Source organism: Aquarana catesbeiana, linkage group LG02, assembly GCF_042186555.1.
Source record: "Aquarana catesbeiana isolate 2022-GZ linkage group LG02, ASM4218655v1, whole genome shotgun sequence".
In the NCBI taxonomy this organism is placed as follows: Eukaryota; Metazoa; Chordata; class Amphibia; order Anura; family Ranidae; genus Aquarana; species Aquarana catesbeiana.
Genome location: NC_133325.1, coordinates 139,434,584 through 139,456,140, shown reverse-complemented (window position 1 = coordinate 139,456,140; position 21,557 = coordinate 139,434,584). Strand labels below are relative to the sequence as shown.

General features: G+C 42.2%; 1 protein-coding gene across 1 annotated transcript; it reads left to right on the top strand.

The window, feature by feature from the left end:
- The first annotated feature begins 3,476 nt into the window (after nt 1-3,476).
- On the top strand, nt 3,477-19,729 carry LOC141129807 (keratin, type II cytoskeletal cochleal-like). The gene is made up of 9 exons (XM_073617873.1): nt 3,477-3,911; nt 4,734-4,942; nt 7,323-7,383; nt 9,530-9,625; nt 9,951-10,115; nt 14,554-14,679; nt 15,068-15,288; nt 18,761-18,789; nt 19,367-19,729. The coding sequence occupies exons 1-9, from the start codon at nt 3,477-3,479 to the stop codon at nt 19,513-19,515; spliced, it is 1,491 nt and encodes a 496-aa protein (XP_073473974.1). The 3' UTR covers nt 19,516-19,729.
- The last annotated feature ends 1,828 nt before the right edge of the window (nt 19,730-21,557 follow it).

Below are 21,557 nucleotides of genomic sequence, written 5' to 3'. Positions count from 1 at the left end.
CCCTTTCCCATCATGCTTAACCCACCTTATAGCTGTGCTAAATGAAGTATAGGAAACTGCACCGCATTGTGGTTGTGACAGAACCCCCTTTTTGAAAAGATAAGTGGTGAATGAGGCAAAACTTGTTTGGTTCCTTCTCAGGCACCATCCCCAGAGGGGACACCACGAAAACCCGGAGGCAAGCAGCCTCGCCGCCTCCCTATCCAAGTATCTACTTAGGAAAAGCTGCAACCTTTCCCCCCTCCCCGGAGTCCCACTTTTTTTTTTTTTTTTGAAGCCACGCGACAATGGATGAGATCCCCCACCCTGAACACTCGTGCTTAAAAACGGGAATACCCCCTGACCTTACAGGAGCTCTCATTGTACTGCCAACACACCCCCATTTCTTTCCGGCTGTCAGTCCTGAGGAGAGTGTATCCCCCCGAAGAAACTTATTCGGGGCCCTCGCCTACTACATAAACCACATCCAAAGGCCAATATCTTTTTTGATCCCAGCGAAGAGACCGCCGTACTGCCCTGCGCTGTCTAAACTGCTCGTCATACCGTAGCCAAGCAGATCCCCCTTATAACCTGTGCGCCTCACCAATGGCTTCCATATAACAGAACAACGCCGGACAATGTTCGGGGTACCTTTACGCCAATGACATTCGCTGTAATGGAGAACGCTTGCAGCCCACTTAACAAATTCCCGCAAAATCAATCTGTACCTCCTCTTCTCCTAATTCTCTTTCTTGGAACCTTCCTGTTTGAGCCTATCCATCTTAAATTTAAAATTCTTTTTTTTTTTTTTTTTTTTAAAGGGCCATAATGAGAAGATCTCCACATACTCACCCTTGCAAATCTTATCCCAGACCTCCTGTTTCAAATGTGCTCCCCAGTGGACCCTCAAAGCACCAATACATCTCACATTTTATTTTTCTTCCGCAATCCTTACCATATCCGTCCTACCAGTACTTCTTCTCCCGCCTTCTCACTGCCTGACAACCACACAGCCACGCCCCTGTCCCTGAACTGGCGGGCGCATTGCCCGCCACTTGTGGGCCAGCATCCACCCCCTCTGTTCGCGGCGGACCAACCGCTACCATCATTGCACCCCCCATTCCAACCCCCAACAAATCCCACAATGCAGCTTACCAAGAAAACATTAGAAATATTTGGTGGACTTACCGGGCTGACAGGGAGCATCCCCCACAGCCGCCGCGCTTGCTTCTCTCGCTAGCTCGCATCCCCGTGGCTCCTCTTCCTCCGACACTAACAGCTTTCCGACCTTTTTGCCGAGTCCTGTATCGCAGGTGTTGCTAGCCCACCAGGCTGAGAAGGCCTGGAGGCCGTAGTGTCCCTCTGCTGTAGGGCCCGGCTCACCTCTGAAGCTCCTCCCACTGCCACGGTTCCGCGCAGGCCAGTCTGTGTTGTGCCCCAGCCAGACTGTCCCTAGCTCACCTCTGCCATTTTTTTTTTGATTCCCGCCGCCCAGGTAGGCCCGGCCCACTTGTGGAACTGCCAGCCACGTCCATTAATGGCCAAACAGCTGTGCCTGTGGTGTTTTTGTCTCCGCCATGCCTCCCCCCTAGTAGCAACTGAGGCAGAGAGGGGTTCCTCAGTCCCATGATGCATGGATGGGGAAGCGCGCTATGATGGCCTGTGGCCCTGCCCACCGAGCTCGGCCGCCAGGGAGGAGTCACGCTGCGGTGGTCTGCTGGTTCTGTTTTTGCTGGGGGATCGGATTGTTCCCCCAGAGGGCTCCTAGGATGGCACAATCCCGGGGAGAAGGCCCCAGAGAAAGACGTGTCGGCAGCTTAGACTGCCACGTGCGTGTGGACACTTCACCTCCTTCCACGGGTCTGCCCGCCTGTTCATCCATCCATGCTGCCACCTGGCTGTACAGCACTCTGGTCCCCTGCTCGCCGCTGCCATTCTAAACTGTGCAAAACTAACTGAGTCAGCCATGATGGAAGAGCAGTGAGGTAAAACTGCCTCCTCCTTTCTTTCTCCCCAACTTTCTGTTCCCCAGCCCGGTCCCGCCTCCTCCTTAAATAGCACACACACTTTTTACTTTACTCACTGTCACCTCCCCTCTTAGCTCTTCATATTAACCCATGCGTTGTCTCCCCTTAACACAGTGTCATGCCCAGCCCTGCACTACTTTTATTTCTTTCTTTTCTGTTCCGGGCCCACTCTCTCTCTGGTTCCTGAGGAAGCCATGGGTGCTTGCACGTATGGCATCTCTAGGAACCAGTGCCCAAAGAAAAAAGATGTGGATAGCAGTGAAATTAGCTATTATGACTGTTGGGATCAGTCGCATGTGCTGGGGGGCCTTTTTTTTGTGGCAAGTCATTGGGTGGTGGTACAACTTTTTATGTGAATGAGTAGGGAAGGTCAGTGGGGGGCCCCTTATGACTAAAGGAAGCTTCTAGCTTCCAATTTGTCCCCTCCTTGCAAACCCACACAACAACCAGGCAAGTGGCCCTTGTCCTTTGCCAGAAATTTAAAAACTTGTTTTCTTTCTGCTGCTGCAACACTTACTGTACATCACAGAGATGTGCATCTTCACAGGCAGGATTAGGACACCCCAGGCACCTAAAGGAATAAGACATTTTTAATGTTTCACTTTAGGCATTTTCACTGCTCCTGGCTAAATAGATTTTTTTTTTGGTACATGTTCCCCAGGGCAGTACCCACCCTATTTTTGACACCCCCTTACCTATTAGCCCACGAAATGGGCATTTTTTATTTGACAGATTTGGCTCCAATTGATTGCAATTGGGTTCGGCATCCAAACTTCTTTGAAGTTCACAGGACCCCTGCCGATTCAAATCCAGGTCAGTTTGGCTCATTACTACTGTCCGTTCACTCACAAAAATATCTTCTTGGTGCCTGAGAACCTGTTAAATCACCCTGGCTACCCAACAGGCATGATTGGAATGGTCTACATTTTTGGAAGATAAGTAAAGCCATAGGAAGCTCAACAGGCATCCATGGTGTTTGCGAAGGTCAGAATTAAGAACTCAAGCTATTTATCTGCATATTTTGGTGGCTACAATTATGTTCCAATAATTTATAATTTTTCTGAAGATGAGTTAACTTTAGGTTCAAGTCATTTCCAAATCAGCATTTCTATGAAAAAACATTTTGATACATTGTTAAATGATATAGTCTTTTATAATAAATGTATACTCTATGTGAACACTTGAATAGGAACATTTTAGATTGACTGACGTGGTTTTATTTCACTTGATGTTAGCAATGGAAGCCACTCAATGATACATCCAGCTTTGATTACTGAGGTGTGCTTAAGTTTTATTCTTATAAAACATGACATAAATGTGCTTCCAAACCAGACTATAATAGTTAGTGACGTAATTCATATCTGCAGCCTAAAGTATAAAACCAGCCAGATAACATCACAGGTCACCACATTTTTCAAGCCAAAAAGCAACTGAAATCATCCAAACATTACCTCGGTGAGAAGATCCATCATGTCCCATCACTCCATCCTGGCTTCTTCTGGACATAAGCACTTCAGTTCCTGTTCTGTTGCTTTACCCAAACATTCTAGATCACACAGCTTCTTATCACACTCTTCTAAAGATTATGAACATGGCCACAAGACCCAGCATCACTTTACCAGTGCAAGTCTACATAATGTTTGTTCAAAAGGACATAAGATATCATTAGGAAGCATTCATCTAGGTAAAGGCGGTCATGGACATAAATCTGGATTTTGTGTTGGTTCTCTTGGTCATAGATTTGGTGGTTCAGCTTGTTCTGGAGGTATCAACCCTGTTACTATAAATGAAGGTCTACTGGCTCCTCTGAACTTGGAAATTGACCCAAGTATTCAGAGAGTGAGAACAGAGGAGAAGAATCAGATCAAAGGTCTCAACAATAAATTTGCCTCTTTCATTGATAAGGTGAGGTCCTTTTTTTGTTGAAAACTTTCAAATCTAGCGGTTTTGTATTTTGCACAGGAACTAATTATATGTTTATAAGTATATAATTGCATTTAATAGAAACATTATTTAGTGAGAAAACATTTATACCCTGCCTGCTGTCTAAATTATATTTTTGGTGCGCATTTTTATAGTTTTAACTCCAGGATAAAGCATATTTTATGGCATTCTGATTTTTCATTATGATGTCGCTTTGTATAGGCAGATATTTTATATTTTTATTTTAGATCTGACTGCTGGAGGCACAGTTTCAAGAAAATTTAAACACGTCAGTGGCACCAGAAAATGTTTTAAGACATTATAAAGTCTTAAGACAAGTAAAGTAGAACTAAATATAATCTGTTTTTCATTTTGGATAAAGTAAGGGAAGGTTATAACCCCTGTCAGGTTTTTTTTGCCATCTGTGTACCATTGAGGAAATTTCTCTTCACTTCCTGTCCCATAGCCTAACCAGGAAGTGAGAGGAAATCCCTCCAGAGTGAGGGAATCCCTGGTTGTCACCAGAGTCACCAGAGCTAGTGTCTCCATTGGAAGATTACCCTTTTTTATTATGATGGAACAACCCAAGATTTGGACTCTTCTTTCACCTTCAATTTTGGTGAAAATGGTAAGCATGACAAATAGAGAGGGTGAATCTCCCTAAAGGGGGAGGGGGGCACAGACAGCAGTAAAAATCTTACAGGTGTCCTAATCCCTCTCCACTCTATCCAAATTTTTTTTTTAAAGTTTCTGCCTTTATACTTTAAGAATCACTGCTGATCAGAAATGACCTGTTTGCTTTAGGTGAGATTCCTAGAACAGCAGAACAAGATGCTGGAGACCAAGTGGTCTTTACTGCAAGAGCAGAAGACAGCCAGGTGTCAGATTGAACCTCTGTTTGAGGTATTTATCAGCAATCTCAGGAGAAAGCTGGACAATCTGGAATGTGAGAGAGCTCGTTTGGATGCAGAGAGAAACAGTGTGGAGGGATCACTGGGTGAAATAAGGAGAAGGTACACACATCATTCTTTTTTTTTTTAGCTAAAAAATGCATTTCAATGTCTTCAAAAAAAGGGTGTTTCATTAAACCTGAGCAATCCTGCATATGTGGGATGCTGCTTTGTAACAGAGTGGTCCCTACTACACTGAGTTTATGCACACCAACTATATTTCACAAACAGCTGGTAAAATCTGATACTGCGACATAATCTGTCATGAGAGCATTGTTGGAGCTGTTATTGCCAACCTCTTTCTGAAAGGACTAGTCTGGACATTGGTATTTGAAACGACTTGTGTAGTTAGAAAATGTAAAAAGAAAAGCAGGAGCTGCTATAGAAGTGGGTTTATACTCATCTGTCATCCCCCCCTCTTCCACTCTAATCTTTACTTTTTGCTTAGCAACAGGCTCTGCACATAGGCTTTTTTGAATGTGTGTGTTGCCTTGTTCCCTATTGCTCACTGTGGTTCCTTCCTCCAACACTTCAAGAAGTGTCATATTTGCAGATTCTTCAGGCAGCCATAGCTCTTGAACAGAGCAAAGAATAGAAGACAGGGCAGGTGAGTATTAAAGGAGCAAACTTGTTTGGCTATACTTCTTCTGTGGATCACAGAAGTGAAGTTTATTCTGCACTCCTGTAAACTGTTTTGAGCAGATAGCGGGCTTAAGCCCGCTGTTGGCTGACGCCACAGAGCCGGGAAAAGATCATTATCATATGATTATATGGTCAGGATCCACCCAGATCCCTGGATCGGCACCTGGCTCAGCCTCCCAGCTAGCCCCTAAGAGCCTGAGCCAGCTGCTCCCGCCCCCTCCACAGTCCAGCGCTGCAGTGAGCGCAGGGGAGCAGAGCAGACAGCAGTGACTGACAGTCACTCGCTCTTTGCTCACAGAGCACTGAGAACTGAGCAATCAGCGGTGTTTGATCGCCCGGTTCTCAGCTTTAGAGTCGGTAGGGGACTGATGCTGCATCCACCAAGGTAAGTATGATTCTAAAAAAAGAAAATCCTCAGCTTCTTATTTAAACCTCTTTTTTTTCCTGGTCCTAAACATCACTCATGAAAGATGTCTAGGTAATGTTCTCTACTGCCGTATTGAAAGGCCAAGCTAAAATGATGACACACCCCAGGGTATGTGTCCATAACAATACAAGTAAAGGCTCAGGGAACTAGAGCAACATATCCCACATTGTTGAATAGGCATAGAAATGGTGATTAATAAGCATAGTAATCTATGCAGGGAAGGTGAGGTGACAAAAGTCCATGATCTTTAAAATCTGTTCAAACAGTCCAAGGACCATAAAGGATGGTTGTGGAGGGTCCAACACTCAGGGCAACCATCATATGGGAACAGAAACCATGTTCCAATTGCACTGAAAAAACACAAGGAGAGTGGCACCTCTGAGTGCAGATATAGGACAAGTTTAATAAACACTTAACATAGGCAACTCACATTTGAGAAGTCATAATAGGCCTTGGATGAGTCCCATCAAGGGGGGGATCTGGTCATCAGTTGACAGTCCTAATCCTGAGGGGGAGACGCGCTAGGCTCGCTGAAAACACCGCTGGTTGTAAGATGCCGGCTGCGGTTGAGACAGCTCAGAGTGAGGCTTGAGACGCAGTTGGTAGACAGGCAAGGATTGATGATGTCACTGGTAAGCTATGTGTTTCTTGAGCATGCGCTTGATGGGACTCATCCAATGCCTGTTATGACTTCTCAAATGTGAGTTGCCTATGTTAAGTGTTTATTAAACTTGTCCTATATCTGCACCCAGAGGTGCCTCTCTCCTTGTGTTTTTTTATGTGTTTATATCAGTTTGTACTCACAGGAAATATGCTTAATAAGCTGGCCCTTATTCAACCAAGAAGAGGAGCATTAGCTACTGGAGAAGAGGACCTTCTATAGTAGAGAGTACGTGACTGAAAGTGAGTATTGCAGCAAGAGAATTTTTTTTGGTTAACAATTCCACCTAGCAGCACTAGGGTCACCGGTTCAAATCCCAACACAACCTGCCTGGAGTTTGCATGTTCTCCCTGTGCCTGCGTAACTGCCCCTAATATGTGTATGTATGAATGTAAGTTAGGGGGACCATAGATTGTAAGCTTTTTAAGGGCAGGGATGGATGTGAATGTACAATATATACATATATATATATATATATATATATATATATATATATATATATATATATATAGCACTGTGTAAATTCATGGCGCCATTTAAGTACCTGTAATAATAATAAATTGCTGGACAAGTTGTTTTGTTATTGACTGGCATTGTTGTTTAACTATCTGTATTATATAAATTGACCTTGGTTGGACCATGGAAGTTTAGTCTTTTTTTTTTTTTGCTGCAATCAGGATTAACATACATACATTTTCATATTTGTATCACAGATATGAAGAAGAACTTAACAGGCGCACATCAACAGAGAATGAGTTTGTTGCACAGCAGAGAGTAAGTGGTAGTCTGCATTCACAAATGCACTGCTATGTAACATCAGCTTTGGTGGTTTGTGGGTTAGGATTGGTGCTTTCAAGTGGTGGAGTCTAGGGTTTAATCCTCATTAAGCTTGTATTTTTTAGTGACATCTAGTAGATTTGATTTTCTTTTAGAATGTAAAATGCCAATAGTAAAAATACAGACACCTACAGCAAACAATCAGATTTCAGTTTTCTGTAATCAGGTGATTTAGCATTGTTTGCTGTTGATTTCTGCACTGTCCATCAGCACTGATTTTTCACACCGTCTTACTAAATAAGCCACAATTTCCTTCCTTCTATATGTCAAGCATGAGTTATGTGAAGAAGAGTGTCTTCAAATTTAGCATTGTGCTTTGTCTTAAATATATTTTTAAAGAATTAAACTGAAGTAAAATGTTTTCTTTTATTCGGATGTATACATGAACATTAGCATTACATTTTCTTCGCTTAAACCAAACCTTGTGGTTAAAGGGGAGGGCCCTAAGATACAGTGGGGAAAATAATTATTTGATCCCCTGCTGATTTTGTACGTTTGCCCACTTACAAAGAAACAAAGGGTCTATAATTTCATAGGTGTATTTTAAATGATAGAGACAGGATATCATTCAAAAATACAGAAAAAACACATAAAACAAATGCTATAAATTAAGTTGCAGTTCAGTGAGTAAAATAAGTATTTCATCCCCAAGCAAAAGGTGACTTAGTACTTGGTGGAGAAACCCACTCTTCTTTACAGATCTTTACAGATCTTCTCTAAATCCTTAAGGTTTCTTGGCTGTCTCTTAGTAACTCAAAGTTTCAGCTCCTTCCATACATTTTCTATAGGATTAAGGTCCAGAGACTGACTAGGCCACTCCATGACCTTAATGTGCTTCTTCTTGAGCCACTCCTTTGTTGCCTTGGCGGTACGTTTTTGGTAATTGTCGTGCTGGAAGATCCACCTACGACTCCATCCATTTGTCCCATAATGTGGCAAAGTCGGCCTGTACCTTTAGCCGAGAAACAGCCCCAACAGCATTTTTCTTCCTCCAAACATGGTGAGTTGAATTAATGCCAAAGAGCTCATTTTTGGACTCATCTGACCACAGCACTTTCGGCCAATCCTTCTCTGAAACATTTAGATGTTCATTGGCAAGACTATACATGTGCCTTCTTGAGGAGGGGGACATACTGTGTTTGAAGGAAAAAAAATGACCCTAAGTGTTTGAAGGAAGAAAAATGACCCTAAGAACACCATCCTTACAGGCAAGCACAGAGATGGAAACATTATGCTAAAGGTACAGACCGACTTTGCCACATTGAGGGGCCAATAGATGGGGCTATGTATTGTAAAATCGTGGACCTTCTTTTCTCAGCCAGAACACTGAAGATAAGTCATGGATGGGTCTTCCAGCATGACAATGACCCAAAACATACCACCAAGGCAACAAAGGAGTGACTCAAGAAGAAGCACAATAAGATCATGGAGTAGCCTAGCCAGTCTCCAGACCTTAATCCTAAAGACAATTTATGAAGGGAGCACAAACTTCGAGTTACCAAGCAACAGCCAAGAAATCTTAAGGATTTAGAGAAGGTATGTAAAGAAGAGTGGACTAAAATCCCTCCTGAGATGTGTGCAAATCTGGTCATCAACTACAAGATACATCTTACCTCTATGCTTGCCAACAAGGGTTTCCACACCAAGTACTAAGTCATGTTTTGCATGGGGATCAAATACTTATTTTCCTTACTGAACTGCAACCCAATGTATAACATTTGTATTGTTATAGTGTTTTTCTGGATTTTTGGTTGATATTCTGTCTCTATCATTTAACATTCACCTATGATAAAAAATTAAAGACCCTTCATTTCTTTGTAAGTGGGCAAACTTACAAAATCTGCAGGAGATCAAATAATTATTTTGCTGACTGTAGCAAGCAGAACTTGCATTGTTACTGTGATATCCAATATAAAAGCTTTCTTTGTTATTTAAAAAAAATAATGTTGTAGTCTTTATCCTGTTGTTTTTTGCCTTTTTGACACTGTAGTCAGGGAGAAGTATATGATCAATATAGGGCCCGTTATCATTATATTTTCTTTCTGTGTGCCCGTACCTTACTAGCAAATTTTCTTTACTTTAGAATGTCGATTCAGCATTTATGAATAAAGCTGAGCTGCAGGCAAAGGTCGATTCCCTCGCTGATGAGATCAACTTCCTGAGGACTCTGTATGATGCAGTAAGTTCCTCCACCAGTTTTTACATGTTTTGTGCTAAGGAAGCCATTCCCTCCTTGAGCACTGTTGTCCAATTAAAGGTTATACTAATGTACAAGGAATACCTGTCAAAAGCAACTAATGATTAATGCATTCTTTGTATAAAGCAATTCTGTCAATCATTTTTTTCAACTGTGCTCTGTATTTGCACATGGTAAAGTAAAGGTCCCTCTGTTCCTTCTTGTATTGAATTGTATTGTAACTATAATGTCCCCCTCCATTTTGTAAAGCACTGCGCAAACTGTTGGCTATATAAATAATAATTATAATATGTGTGATATTTTACAGGAGATTAGTCAGCTCCAAGCTCAGATCTCTGACACTTCAGTGGTTGTGTCAATGGACAATAGCCGAGACCTTGATCTGGATAGTATCATTGCTGAGGTCAGAGCTCAATACGAAGAGATTGCTAACAGAAGCAGAGCTGAGGCTGAGGCCATGTATCAGTCAAGGGTAAGTTTATTAGTACTGAAAGGTTCCCTCAGTAACACTCCCACAACTTTCAATGACATAGTACACTTTAAAACTGAAGTATAATCTTCTCGTATTTTGCCTTCCTTGGTTTCTAATTTTCCCCCAGAATGCTGTACATAGCGTCCTAAAAAACATCACATCTCCCTGCCTCCTCTCATCAACCCTGATGCAAACAGTGGGGGGAGTTACGCAAATATTAAAATGCTTTTACGGGTAGATGTCAGGCTCGAGGGATGTCAGACTGCCTGTGATAATGCCCACATAGTATGCTGAGCCTCCTTGATTCAAGGAACTCAGATCCAATCAATGAAACGATTCGACCAGAGACATTAAAGGGGTTGTAAAGGCATTTTTTTTTTTTTTAAATAACAAACATGTTATACTTACCTCCACTGTGCAGCTCGTTTTGCACAGAGCGGCCCTGAACCTGGTCTTCTGGGGTCCCTCGGCGGCTGTCTCAGCTCCTCCCTGCAAGAACAAAACACCTTCATGCGACCTTCATGCTTAGGATGCATTAAGGTGAAAAAACTTTTACCTTTACAACCTCTTTAAGGCTGTTGAAAAATTTCTTTCTATGAGCCCTCGCTGCAGTGCGGGAAAAAAAACACCAAAGTATACCATTTAAGTGCATGTGAACACACACATTAAAGTGCACTAGGGTGTGTCATATGATCAAAAAGGAAGGACCCTTCCCTGACCCCCCAGAGTGCAAGACTCCTGGTGTGGGGGCAAGGCAGACTCAGGTCCATCTAGCCCAAAAAGGCCAATGGACCCCTTCCCTTGTGATCATGAAGGGGATATAGGGGTGGAGGCATGGAGGCAGTTGCTGCTACTGCCTATTCACGCGTGTACCCCCAGAGTTGGAAATTAGGACTATTTCGGTACTAGATAACAATTTACAGTAGAAAAGAACATAAAAATTATATAAATTTTAATAATTGCAATACAAAATTACATAAATAATATATACATACAAGCATAAAATCCCCCCCTCCCCCCCTTCACCTATGATGGCAATCGGTACCGTTTGTTTTTTCTTATTGCATCGCCCCATTGCTCCATTGACACTTCACCTTGTGACTGACCTTTCTATTTGTGTTAGGATTGGTGACAGCTCTGGGGTGGCATCCCCAAGAGATAACTATATATTTAATCCCCTTTTATCATTTATTTATGGGTATTTCCCTTTCAATATATTTCTGTTACCCTTTGCTGTAAGAGGACTCCGGGTTGGGGAGCCCTTATAGCGGCCCTGACAGGACCGCTGTTGGAGCTTGTACGGACTCTAGCGCTGAGCTGCATGGATGGATCGCCATTCCCAAGGTCAGTATATCTCTCTATATGTGCAGCTTCTCTCTATCTCCCCACTTCTCCCCCTCTTCAGTGTCGACGTGCACCTGCAATAGGTGCAGGAATGCGCCCTCCTTTGCCGTTTGTTCTCCTTCCCCCTATGTGTTACATGTCCCTGTGATTTTCATAGGGATGTGATATTCTCCTCCCCCACATGTGCCTCTCTCCCCTCTCCCCTACATTTACATCCCTCCCAGCGTTGCAGGGTCCTTCTGGTCTTCCCTGTCTTTCTTGTGTGTTTTTCATCATCTTTCTTTCATTTCTGACCCCCGGAGCCGTGATCCTTCCATGCTGGTTATACTTCTCTATAACATTTAATTTTTAGATGAGGCTGCCATACCTTACTGTGCCTAGCATCACCTTAACCTAAAATCCTAAGGTTCAATGATCTAATCCAGGATTACTCCTATGTTATCCATTGATGCTGCTTGCCTACAGTACCTTGCGCTTATTGTGGGCTCACCTAATACCTGGTGAGTGCCAGCTGGTTATCTCCCTTTTCACCCCCCCCCCACATTCTACAATTCACAGCACTTCCATACCTTCCCCCCCCTCCCCTCTGCCCCCACCCCTTTTCCTCACCTCCCCCCCCCCATTTCACCCCCCTTTTCTCTCCCTTAACTTTCCCCTTCCCCCTTTTCCTTTCCCTCCCCCTTCCCCTTCTTTTCCCCTTCCCCCACTTTCCCCCTTCTCTCCCCCTCCCCCCTTCCCCTCCCCCTGTCTTTTCCCCTTCTCCCCCCCCTTCCCCCCCCTTACTGTCCCCCACCTCCACTGTTTTCTGTAGTACCTTCTTTCTCACTGGGTGTGCACTTCCCCCACATGTTAGTGTTTTCACTATAATTACCAGATATTTCTATTATTCTTTATTAAATTAGAGTCTGTTCATAATCCCCCATGTCTGACGTGGGGGGATTTATGTTGGGTCCTGCTGTCCCATTGAACTTGCCTGAGTGGGTGAGCCAGTCCTCAATTTTACCATCTCTGTATTATGTTTTGTGATTTCTGTGATTATCCATGTCTGCTGCATACTCTTAACATGTTTATGAATTAAAGATTTCCAACATTACCTTATAGACCTGTTTCTCCTGAAGAAGCGGTTGTGAGATTAAAGTCCTGTATACCCCCCCTACAGAAAGTTTGCGGGTTCTACTCGTTGTTTGCTGTATTTAGTGTGGTATATATCTTGATTTTATGCTTGTATGTATATATTATTTATGTAATTTTGTATTGTAATTATTAAAATTTACATAATTTTTATGTTCTTTTCTACTGTAAATTGTTATCTAGTACCGAAATAGTCCTAATTTCCAACTCTGGGGGTGCACGCGTGAATAGGCAGTAGCAGTAACTGCCTCCACGCCTCCACTCCTATATCCCCTACATTCTCTAAATATCGGGATGATGGTACATGTATGAGCTTCTTACTTATATGCAATTGAGGCCTTACTCTTTTTTTCCCCTGTGATCTGACAAACAACGAGTACTAGGCGAGGGGTTCTCCCAAAAAGAGACCACCCTCAAAGCAGGGCAGGACGGAACCCAAGGGCCACACATCCTCCTCCTAGACTTTAGGGTAGGCCCAAAGACCCACACCCTACAATCCTTGAGTGAAAAAACACACATATAAGTGCAAAGTGACATTCATGTGAGGACCGGACGAGATAATGTTTAACCACTTCAGGATTTACCCCCTTCCTGACCAGGCCATTTTTTGCAATAGAGGCACTGCTTTGCTTTAACTGACAATTACGTGGTTGTGCAACGCTGTACCCAAACAAATTGATGTCCTTTTTTCCTCACAAATAGAACTTTCTTTTGGTGGTATTTGATCACGTCTGCGGTTTTTATTTTTTGTGCTATAAACAAAAAAAGTGTGACAATTTTGAAAAAAAAATATTTTTTACTTTCTGCTATAATACATATCCAAAAAAAATATTAAAAAAAATAATTTTATTCATCAGTTTAGGCCAATATGTTTTCTTCTACATATTTTTGGTAAAATAAGCGTATATTGATTGGTTTGCTCAAATGTTATTGCATCTACAAAATAGGGGAAAGAGTTAGGGACTTTTTAATTTTCTTTTAATTGTTTTTACTAGTAATGGCAGCGATCTGTGATTGTTAGCGGGACTGTGGCATTGCGGAGGAAAATCTGACCCTAAGTGACACTTTTTGGGGACCAGTGACACCAATACAGTGATCAGTGCTATAAAAATGCACTGATCACTGCATAAATGGCACTGGCAGGGAAGAGGTTAACTGTGTTCCCTGGGAGGTGTTTCTAACTGTATGGAGGATGGGCTGCCTAGGAGAAGAGAGAGATTGTTGTTCCTGATCACTAGGAACAGCTGATCTCTCCTCCCCTGTCAGAACAGGGGATCTATTTGTTTACATTGACAGACCCCCATTCTGGTTCTCTTTCCCGCGATCGCGGGTGGTCGGCAGGTATTGAGTACGCCGGACCCACGGGTGAGCTGCCGGGACACGTGACGGGCACGTACCTGCAAAAGCCAGTGCATGAACCAACGAACCTGTACGTCCATTCACGCACCCGAGCCACCTTGCTGCAGTATAAGTGTGGTGGCTGGTCAACAACTGGTTAATGTCCTTCAGAAAATTAAGCAGGCTCTATATGACTTGCTGCAATTTCTAATGCACACTGCAACAAGCTCACAGTGTTTAGTGAAATCAGAATAAACAGTTTCAGGACAAGAGAGAAGCCTGTACAACTGCACAATGCTAATGGTAAGGTTGGAGTTGAGCTTTAATTTTGACCGGACAGTCAAGGGTCATCTGTCATTATGTATTCTTGTAGATGAACAACTTTCATATGTAACATACTATGTATCTCCTTTATCTCTATGGTTTTATTTGATTCTACTTTTGCTCATTAGATAGGACCTAAAATAGAAAATTAATGTGGATATTATATTGGAAGTGATACATTATTTGCATCCCATGTATTATTTTGGCTATATCATTATCCTGTAGTTGGATGCATCTGTCTGTTTATTGACATGTATCCTTACCAATGTGATTTTTTATTGCTTGTGTCATTATCCTGTAGTTTGAAGAGCTTCGCTTGGCAGCTGGCAGGAATGGAAACGATCTACAGAATAGTAGAAATGAAATCGCTGAGCTCACTCAGACAATTCAGAGGCTTAAAGGGGAGATTGAGTGTGCTAAATCTCAGGTATAATTTTATACATACATCCTATAAATACTAATTTCCATTATTCAAAAACTGGTAGTATGCAAGGTAACTAGTTTGCTGTACAAGACCCCTAGATTAATGCTGTTACCTGGGCCTAGCCTTCTTTAGGAGTTACTGAAATCCCATACATTCCGTCATTTATGACACAGGCAGTGGAATAAAAGTCAACTTGGTTCATAGTATTAGTTCAGGGTTTTAATCCTTTTCTTACTGTATAATTTGGATCTGCTCAGTTATGGTATGCTGTACAGGAATGGCTACACACAGGTCTTGAATAACATTGTCAGTTTAGATGCTATTAGAAGTTAGGTCAGGGCAATATGTATGCATTATAATAATACATTAAATATATTTATAACAATATTAGCGTGCTCCACTGGAAGCCGCCATTAATGAAGCTGAAGAACAAGGTGAAGCCGCTATCAAAGATGCCAAACATAAGCTAGCTGAATTAGAGGCTGCCCTACAGAAGGGCAAGCAGGACATGGCTCGCCAACTAAGAGAATACCAGGAACTGATGAATGTCAAACTGGCTTTGGATATTGAGATTGCCACGTATAAGAAGATGCTGGAGGGAGAGGAACATAGGTATGTTTTTGACTGTTTGTTTGTGACTACTCAAAGGAAGATATGTTTTTATATGACTTTGTTATAAGGCAGAAATTCGAAGAACATTACATAAACATGTTAATAGACAAAGAAAATGCAAGGAAATAACACATATTGCTACAGAAAACAAACCTGTCCCTCACAGCTAAGCTGTAAGCACCAAATACCAAAACATAGTCTTCATGCCTGTGCTAAACATCAGTTCATGACAGGTGCTATCAAAATACCAACCATCAAGGTAATTACGCAGATAATTTTTAGCTTACAAGATGACAATCCGCCACCCACATGTCACTCATTAATTGACGTAGCACCCCACAGATACCGGCGCCCTATCAGTACCAGAACTTAAACCTAAATTAAATATGTCTAGGATGATATCTGTCAAGTGGATCCCATCCTCCCTCAGAAAGTTAGAATTATCACCTGCAAATTAATTTATTCAAACAACTTGGCCTCCCAAACGTCCATTAAGGGAGCACAGGCGCTGCCCCCCATCCATGCGATCGACCCCTTTCAGGACGCCAGATGCATGGATTCTAATGGAAGGGGTGTGTTTTTTGAAGTACCTGATTAGTGCCAGAGGCTCTAATAGGCTTCAAAATAGGGTGGGCCCACAATATCAATACAAATGAATATTCTCTATTATAACACTGATCCTCCTCCTGGCCAATCAGAAAGCAGGTCTTGAGACCCGTCGCTCGATTGGTTGAAAGGACAGGTGATCCTACTGGACGCCTAGGAGGAGGGGAGGAGACACATGTCCGCCGTGATGGATAAGAGGACATGCCTGACTGATGCCGCTGCCCGCTACCTGCCACATATATGGGGTAAGACAGAGGGCGGGAAGGAGGGGGCTGGGGGGTTTGAGCTGCCGCCAGGGGGGGTGGTTGTTCACCGCCCCCCCCCCCAAAAAAAAAAAAACACCACCAGCAGCCACTGCAAATTTTGACATCCTTGAATTAACCTTCCTCCTTCTGTGCTCAAGGATACCATTAGCCTAAAATTGTCAGGGAATGATTTGTCTTCTATAATAATTTGTCAGACTATAATAATGTTATTAAAGAGGGCATAAGAGTGTGTCAGGTCTGCTTTCATCATATTAATGCAATCAACAATCTGTAACTGTCCCAGGTCCTTACCACCGTAATAGAGAAATAGAATGACAAAACCTGAAACATACTTTCGTAATTGGAAACATTCTGCAAAAATTTCATGCCAATGCAAGCCCTACCAGCAAATTCTGGGTACCTCATAAAGGATATTTAGGTTTCTACCATAATTGCGACTTCCAGCATGCTGACCAGCTCAGTAGATAAGGAATCACCATTGATCCAAATCAGAATCAGCTGCAAATCTATGACTGTAGCAGAAGATTGGGTTATAAATACAACAAATAATGGGAAGATTCCCATATATCCAAGCAACATATCTCAGTCTCAGAAAAATCCATGAGTTGAAGGTGGACTGTGCATGGCAGAGTAAATACAAACAGTGTGAGACACATACTGAAGCTGAGACGATGCACTGGCAGAAGGAATAGAGGTAGGGAGATGATTAATGGCTATAGCTAGGGAGGGAGGAGCATCCCTGTGGCTCCTGGATCTTCTGTCTCTAGATGAAGTGCAGGTGGCAGCGGTAGAGTGAGCCTGACCTTGGCACTGGCTGGGAGATACTGGCTGTGTTTTTTTTAGCAGGACTTGCATCCTGGGTGCTGGAGATACCAGGAGTGCTGTGCCTTCTGTGTGCATGATTGCTGTGGTCAGGACTAGTGACTAAGACTGAGGAGGGTGGGTGGTCTTGTTCTGTGGGACCTGCAGGATTCTACAGGCATAATATCATGCCTAGGGGAAGGAGAAGAATTATTAGCAGCCATGGAGGGATTGCCAGAAAGAAGGGGAATAAGCCAGGCATTATCACTTTCTTTCACCATTAGCCTGAATCTAGCCACCAATTGCTGAGTGTCCATACTTAGCTAGTGCAGTGATCTTCTCTTTTTTTAAATATTTTATTGAATTTTATAATTTACAACAAAATTATAATAACAGAGCATAAATAACAATACAATAGGAATAGACATAGACATTCATAAAAGCTTCTCCTATTAAAGGTAAATAATAATAAGACATTGGGTTTATTATTATTTGACAACAGTTAATATTGAAAAATTAAATTAAATTAGATAATATGACCGGATCATCAATGAAGAGAATAAAGGGGAGTGAGCCTTTAAAAAATATAAAGTTAAGGTGTTGTAGAATAGCTGGGGGAATATATTGGACTATACCAGGGCTACTTTTGGCTTGGCTTTATCTGGCGTGTAAGTCAAGAATCCCAACCATTCAAAACATCTCCTGTGGCAGTTAGTTGATCAAGTAAATGAAAAAAGGAATACATTTAGTGGGGGGATAGGGCATGGGAGGGAGAAGGAGGAAAATGCCAAGGGGGACCAATGGTTTAGAGAACCAGGTGAAGGTAAACATAGAAGTGGGGTGGGTATCATATACTCTCAGGAAAGGAGTAGAGAGCTGTCAAGACCAGGGGGTAAGTAATGTTTAGTCCAAGGGTTCCATAAGGATTCAAATTTAGAAACTTTGTCTAGCAAGATTGCTTCAGTTTTTGCATGAATCATAGATTGCGTGGCTCTCTGTTTGATGGACACTATGCAAAGTGAGTTTGATTTCCACGCTTTTGCTATTGTTTGTTTAACTGCCGTGGTTATAAAAAGTTGTGATTTGAATTGATGGTGTGTTATGATTTGTGATTTACTGTTCAGAAGTGCTACTGAGGGATCGGGTGTTAAGGTTACGTTGAACATGGGGGAAAGAATTTTTAAGATTTCTGACCAAAAGGAGCGTGCTATTGAACATTCCCACCAGATATGTACATGTGAACCCAGGGTAGTACAGCCTCAAACAGTGAGAGGGATATTGGGGGAAGAATTTAGATATTCTGGTTGGGACCAGGTACCATCTGATTGCAGTGATCTTCTCATGCAGAAGCCAGAATTCCAAAGAGCATGTGCACCCACTCACAGGTAGTTTGATACCTCTCCACCTGGCCCACCCACTTTAGACCTTAAATGGGGGACTACACACTAATAAATGGCTTCCCCAGTGTGCAAGGACTCCATTATTCTGATAGCCAGGAAAATCCTTTTCTAGTTGTTAGCACAGCTGAAACATTGGCTAAGAGTACTTTAATACTTTTTTTAAACAAGACAAAATGAGGGTGACCTACTAAAGAATATAGGCTGTTCAATTTGCAAGGGAAGTTGCAATCTGCAAAGCAAGTTATTTTTTAAAGAAGCTCCCCGGGTGCAATGGAACAAAACTGATAGTAGTTTAACTTGTGTAAACATGTTGTGGAAGAACACTGCTAGTAGCAGATGTGAATAAATTAGCTTGAATAAAAAAAAAAAAAACTGTTATTACTCTTGTTTTCTTTTCAGATTGGCTGGTGAAGGCCATGTGAACATATGTAAGTAAAATATGCTAATTGTCCTTTACAGTAGTTTGTACTTAAGTGTTAATGGTGTAGGCCAGTGTAGGCCAGTTCCACTCAAAATTACTATTTTAAGTAGTGATCAAACGGCTATAGAACAAATAATACATTCTAAAGAGTGGACAATGAGCAGATGTAGTATCATAAATGTTAAATATCTGTGATTAGTCTATAAAGTAAGGGAGTATTTAAAATCTTTATTGCAGAACTTACTTGAGGAAGTATGGAAGTTTCATATTTATGGCAGCTCTAATCTTCATAGCCTTAACTGCTACTGAAAAGTTTTATCATTAGGGTCTTGAAGACATACCAGAGGCCAGTGAGTAATTCAAACCCATGCTATAGAGTGGCATTCATTGGCCTATGTAGAGGAGCACTGTCTTACCTGAAGCAATGTGCATCAAACCATTTCACATAGTCTCAGAATTCTGTCCCACTGAAAGTCTGGGATTAGGAGATCAACTCTCCAATATATGAAGGCAACCATGGTATAGCAATAACTTTTTATGTCTAATGTCTGCATTTCCATTTATCTGTTCATATTTCTCTGTAGCTGTTGTGCACTCCAGTACTGGAGGAAAGCATCACTCGGGAGGCCACCATGGTGTACATCATCAACATTATCACCACAAGGGAGGATTCAGCTCTGCCACCCATACTTCCAAAATGAAGCACCACTCTAGCCATGGGCACCATTGCTGAAGTAACTGTTACGATTGCTGTCCAAATGGCAATGGCAAACATATACTTCAAAGAATTATTGTTGTAGATGCAGGCTCTTGAGAACTCCCCCTGTTTTGCCATTGTATTACTCTATTGTGCCCACTTAGTGACCCATATTGTTAGTATGTAGTGTAAATAAAGTTATCTCTGCTCTTCTAAATTGTCCTAAATAAACTATTTACATATCATTAAATGATTGTGAATGTCCATCTAATTTGTTGTACTGACACAACATCATAAGTGACTGCACAAGAAGAGGCAAGGCTACACATGTTTATACTGATTGAGTAAAGTAGAACACATAGAAGCCCTGGAAGATATCTAATGCTAATGATGAAAACCGTATAAACGTTATACCTGTTGTGGTAACATTGAATCAGATTAGAACATATACTTTCTAGTCACTTTCTACACTCTATTGAAAATGTAAAGGGCGGGTTCACAAATATAAATCTTTTACTCTATTGGTACCATTCCTTATTCAAATTTAAACCACATATCACTTCAGTCCACCACATAGAAAAAGCAAAGGTGAGGATAAGAAACAGTTATATATTACAAGGTTAAAAGGAAGTCTGCACAGTCCACACAGGTATAAAGTGACGATCAAACAATATGTTTTTACCTAAACATCATAAAACAAGTCATCTCACAGGAAATACAGTTTGTGTGCTGTCGGTGTCTTTGATCAACGTGTTTTTCAATATATTCACTTCCTCAGGATCTATGCTATTATCTGCACATATGAATAATGGTCTGCTCTAAAAAATAAATTATGGAAATAAATACTGCATCGTATAACACTATGACAATACTTCCAACGAAATAAGAAAAAACTATTTTGATTACACAAAAGAAACCCTGTCCCCAATTTTAGGGAACATGCCAGAAAAAGAGGGGAGGAAGGAATAAAAAATAACCAAGCCCAAATACCCCTTCAATCATCTAGGTCCCCATCCAAGAACAGGACCACCCGGTCTATTGAGGGGGGGAGCAAAATGTCTATTTGTTTAATGTTTCTGTGAGGAGAGAGCAGCATACGTTGTTTACTGTGGAGGAGTTGGTTTGAAGCCAGGTGGAAAGTAATGATTATAATCGCTGTTCTGGTGTACTGATGAGGCTGATATTGACCTCCTAAAACCTAGTCACATGTAATTGTTACAAAGTAAAGTAACTTGGTTTGAGAGCATTTTGCAAGACAAGCACAATTTTTTAATACATTTTGACTTGATATGCAAGTGATGTCTTGATATACAAGTAGCGTCACATCACAACTGAGTATAAAAGAGAAGACGCCTCTAAGTGTACCAATACGGTTACATTTATTGAAGGTACAATTAGGAAGCGCCGCGCACTACGCACATGCGCAGTAGGGAATTGTCTGTGAAGCCGAAAGGCTTCACTGTCAGTTTCCCTTAGTGGAAATGGCAGCAGCAGCACCCGACAGCCAATCCGAAGATTGGCTGGGGTGCCGACATTGCGTCCCATCTGGTCAGGTAAGTGTTCATATATTAAAAGTCAGCAGCTACAGTATTTGTAGCTGCTGACTTTACATTTTTCCTCTCCAGGCTGGAACACCTCTTTAACCACTTGCCGCCCGCCCACTGTCAAATGACAAAGGAGCGGTGCCCCAGAACGGCCGCTCTCACGTGCCTGCGGGGGCACGCAGAGCAGCGAATGTGGCGTGTTTTGCTAGGTCGCAGCACAACCCCAATCTCTGCAAAGAGCCGATGACGGGGCTCTTTAACCATGTTATCAGCTGTGTCCAATCACAGCCAGTCACATGTAAATGCGGAAGTGCCAGTAATCAGCTTTCATCACCTCACACTGACAGTGTGTGGCGAGGAGAGCCGATCAGTGGCATCTCCTCACAGGGGACAGCAAGATAGGTAATCAGGGAACTGATCATCAGAGCCCTGATTACAATAAAGCCCCCCAGTGCCCATCAGTGCCACCAATCAGTGCCCATTAGTGAGGCCAGTCAGTGCTACCTTTCAGTGCCTGCTCATCAGTGCCGCCTA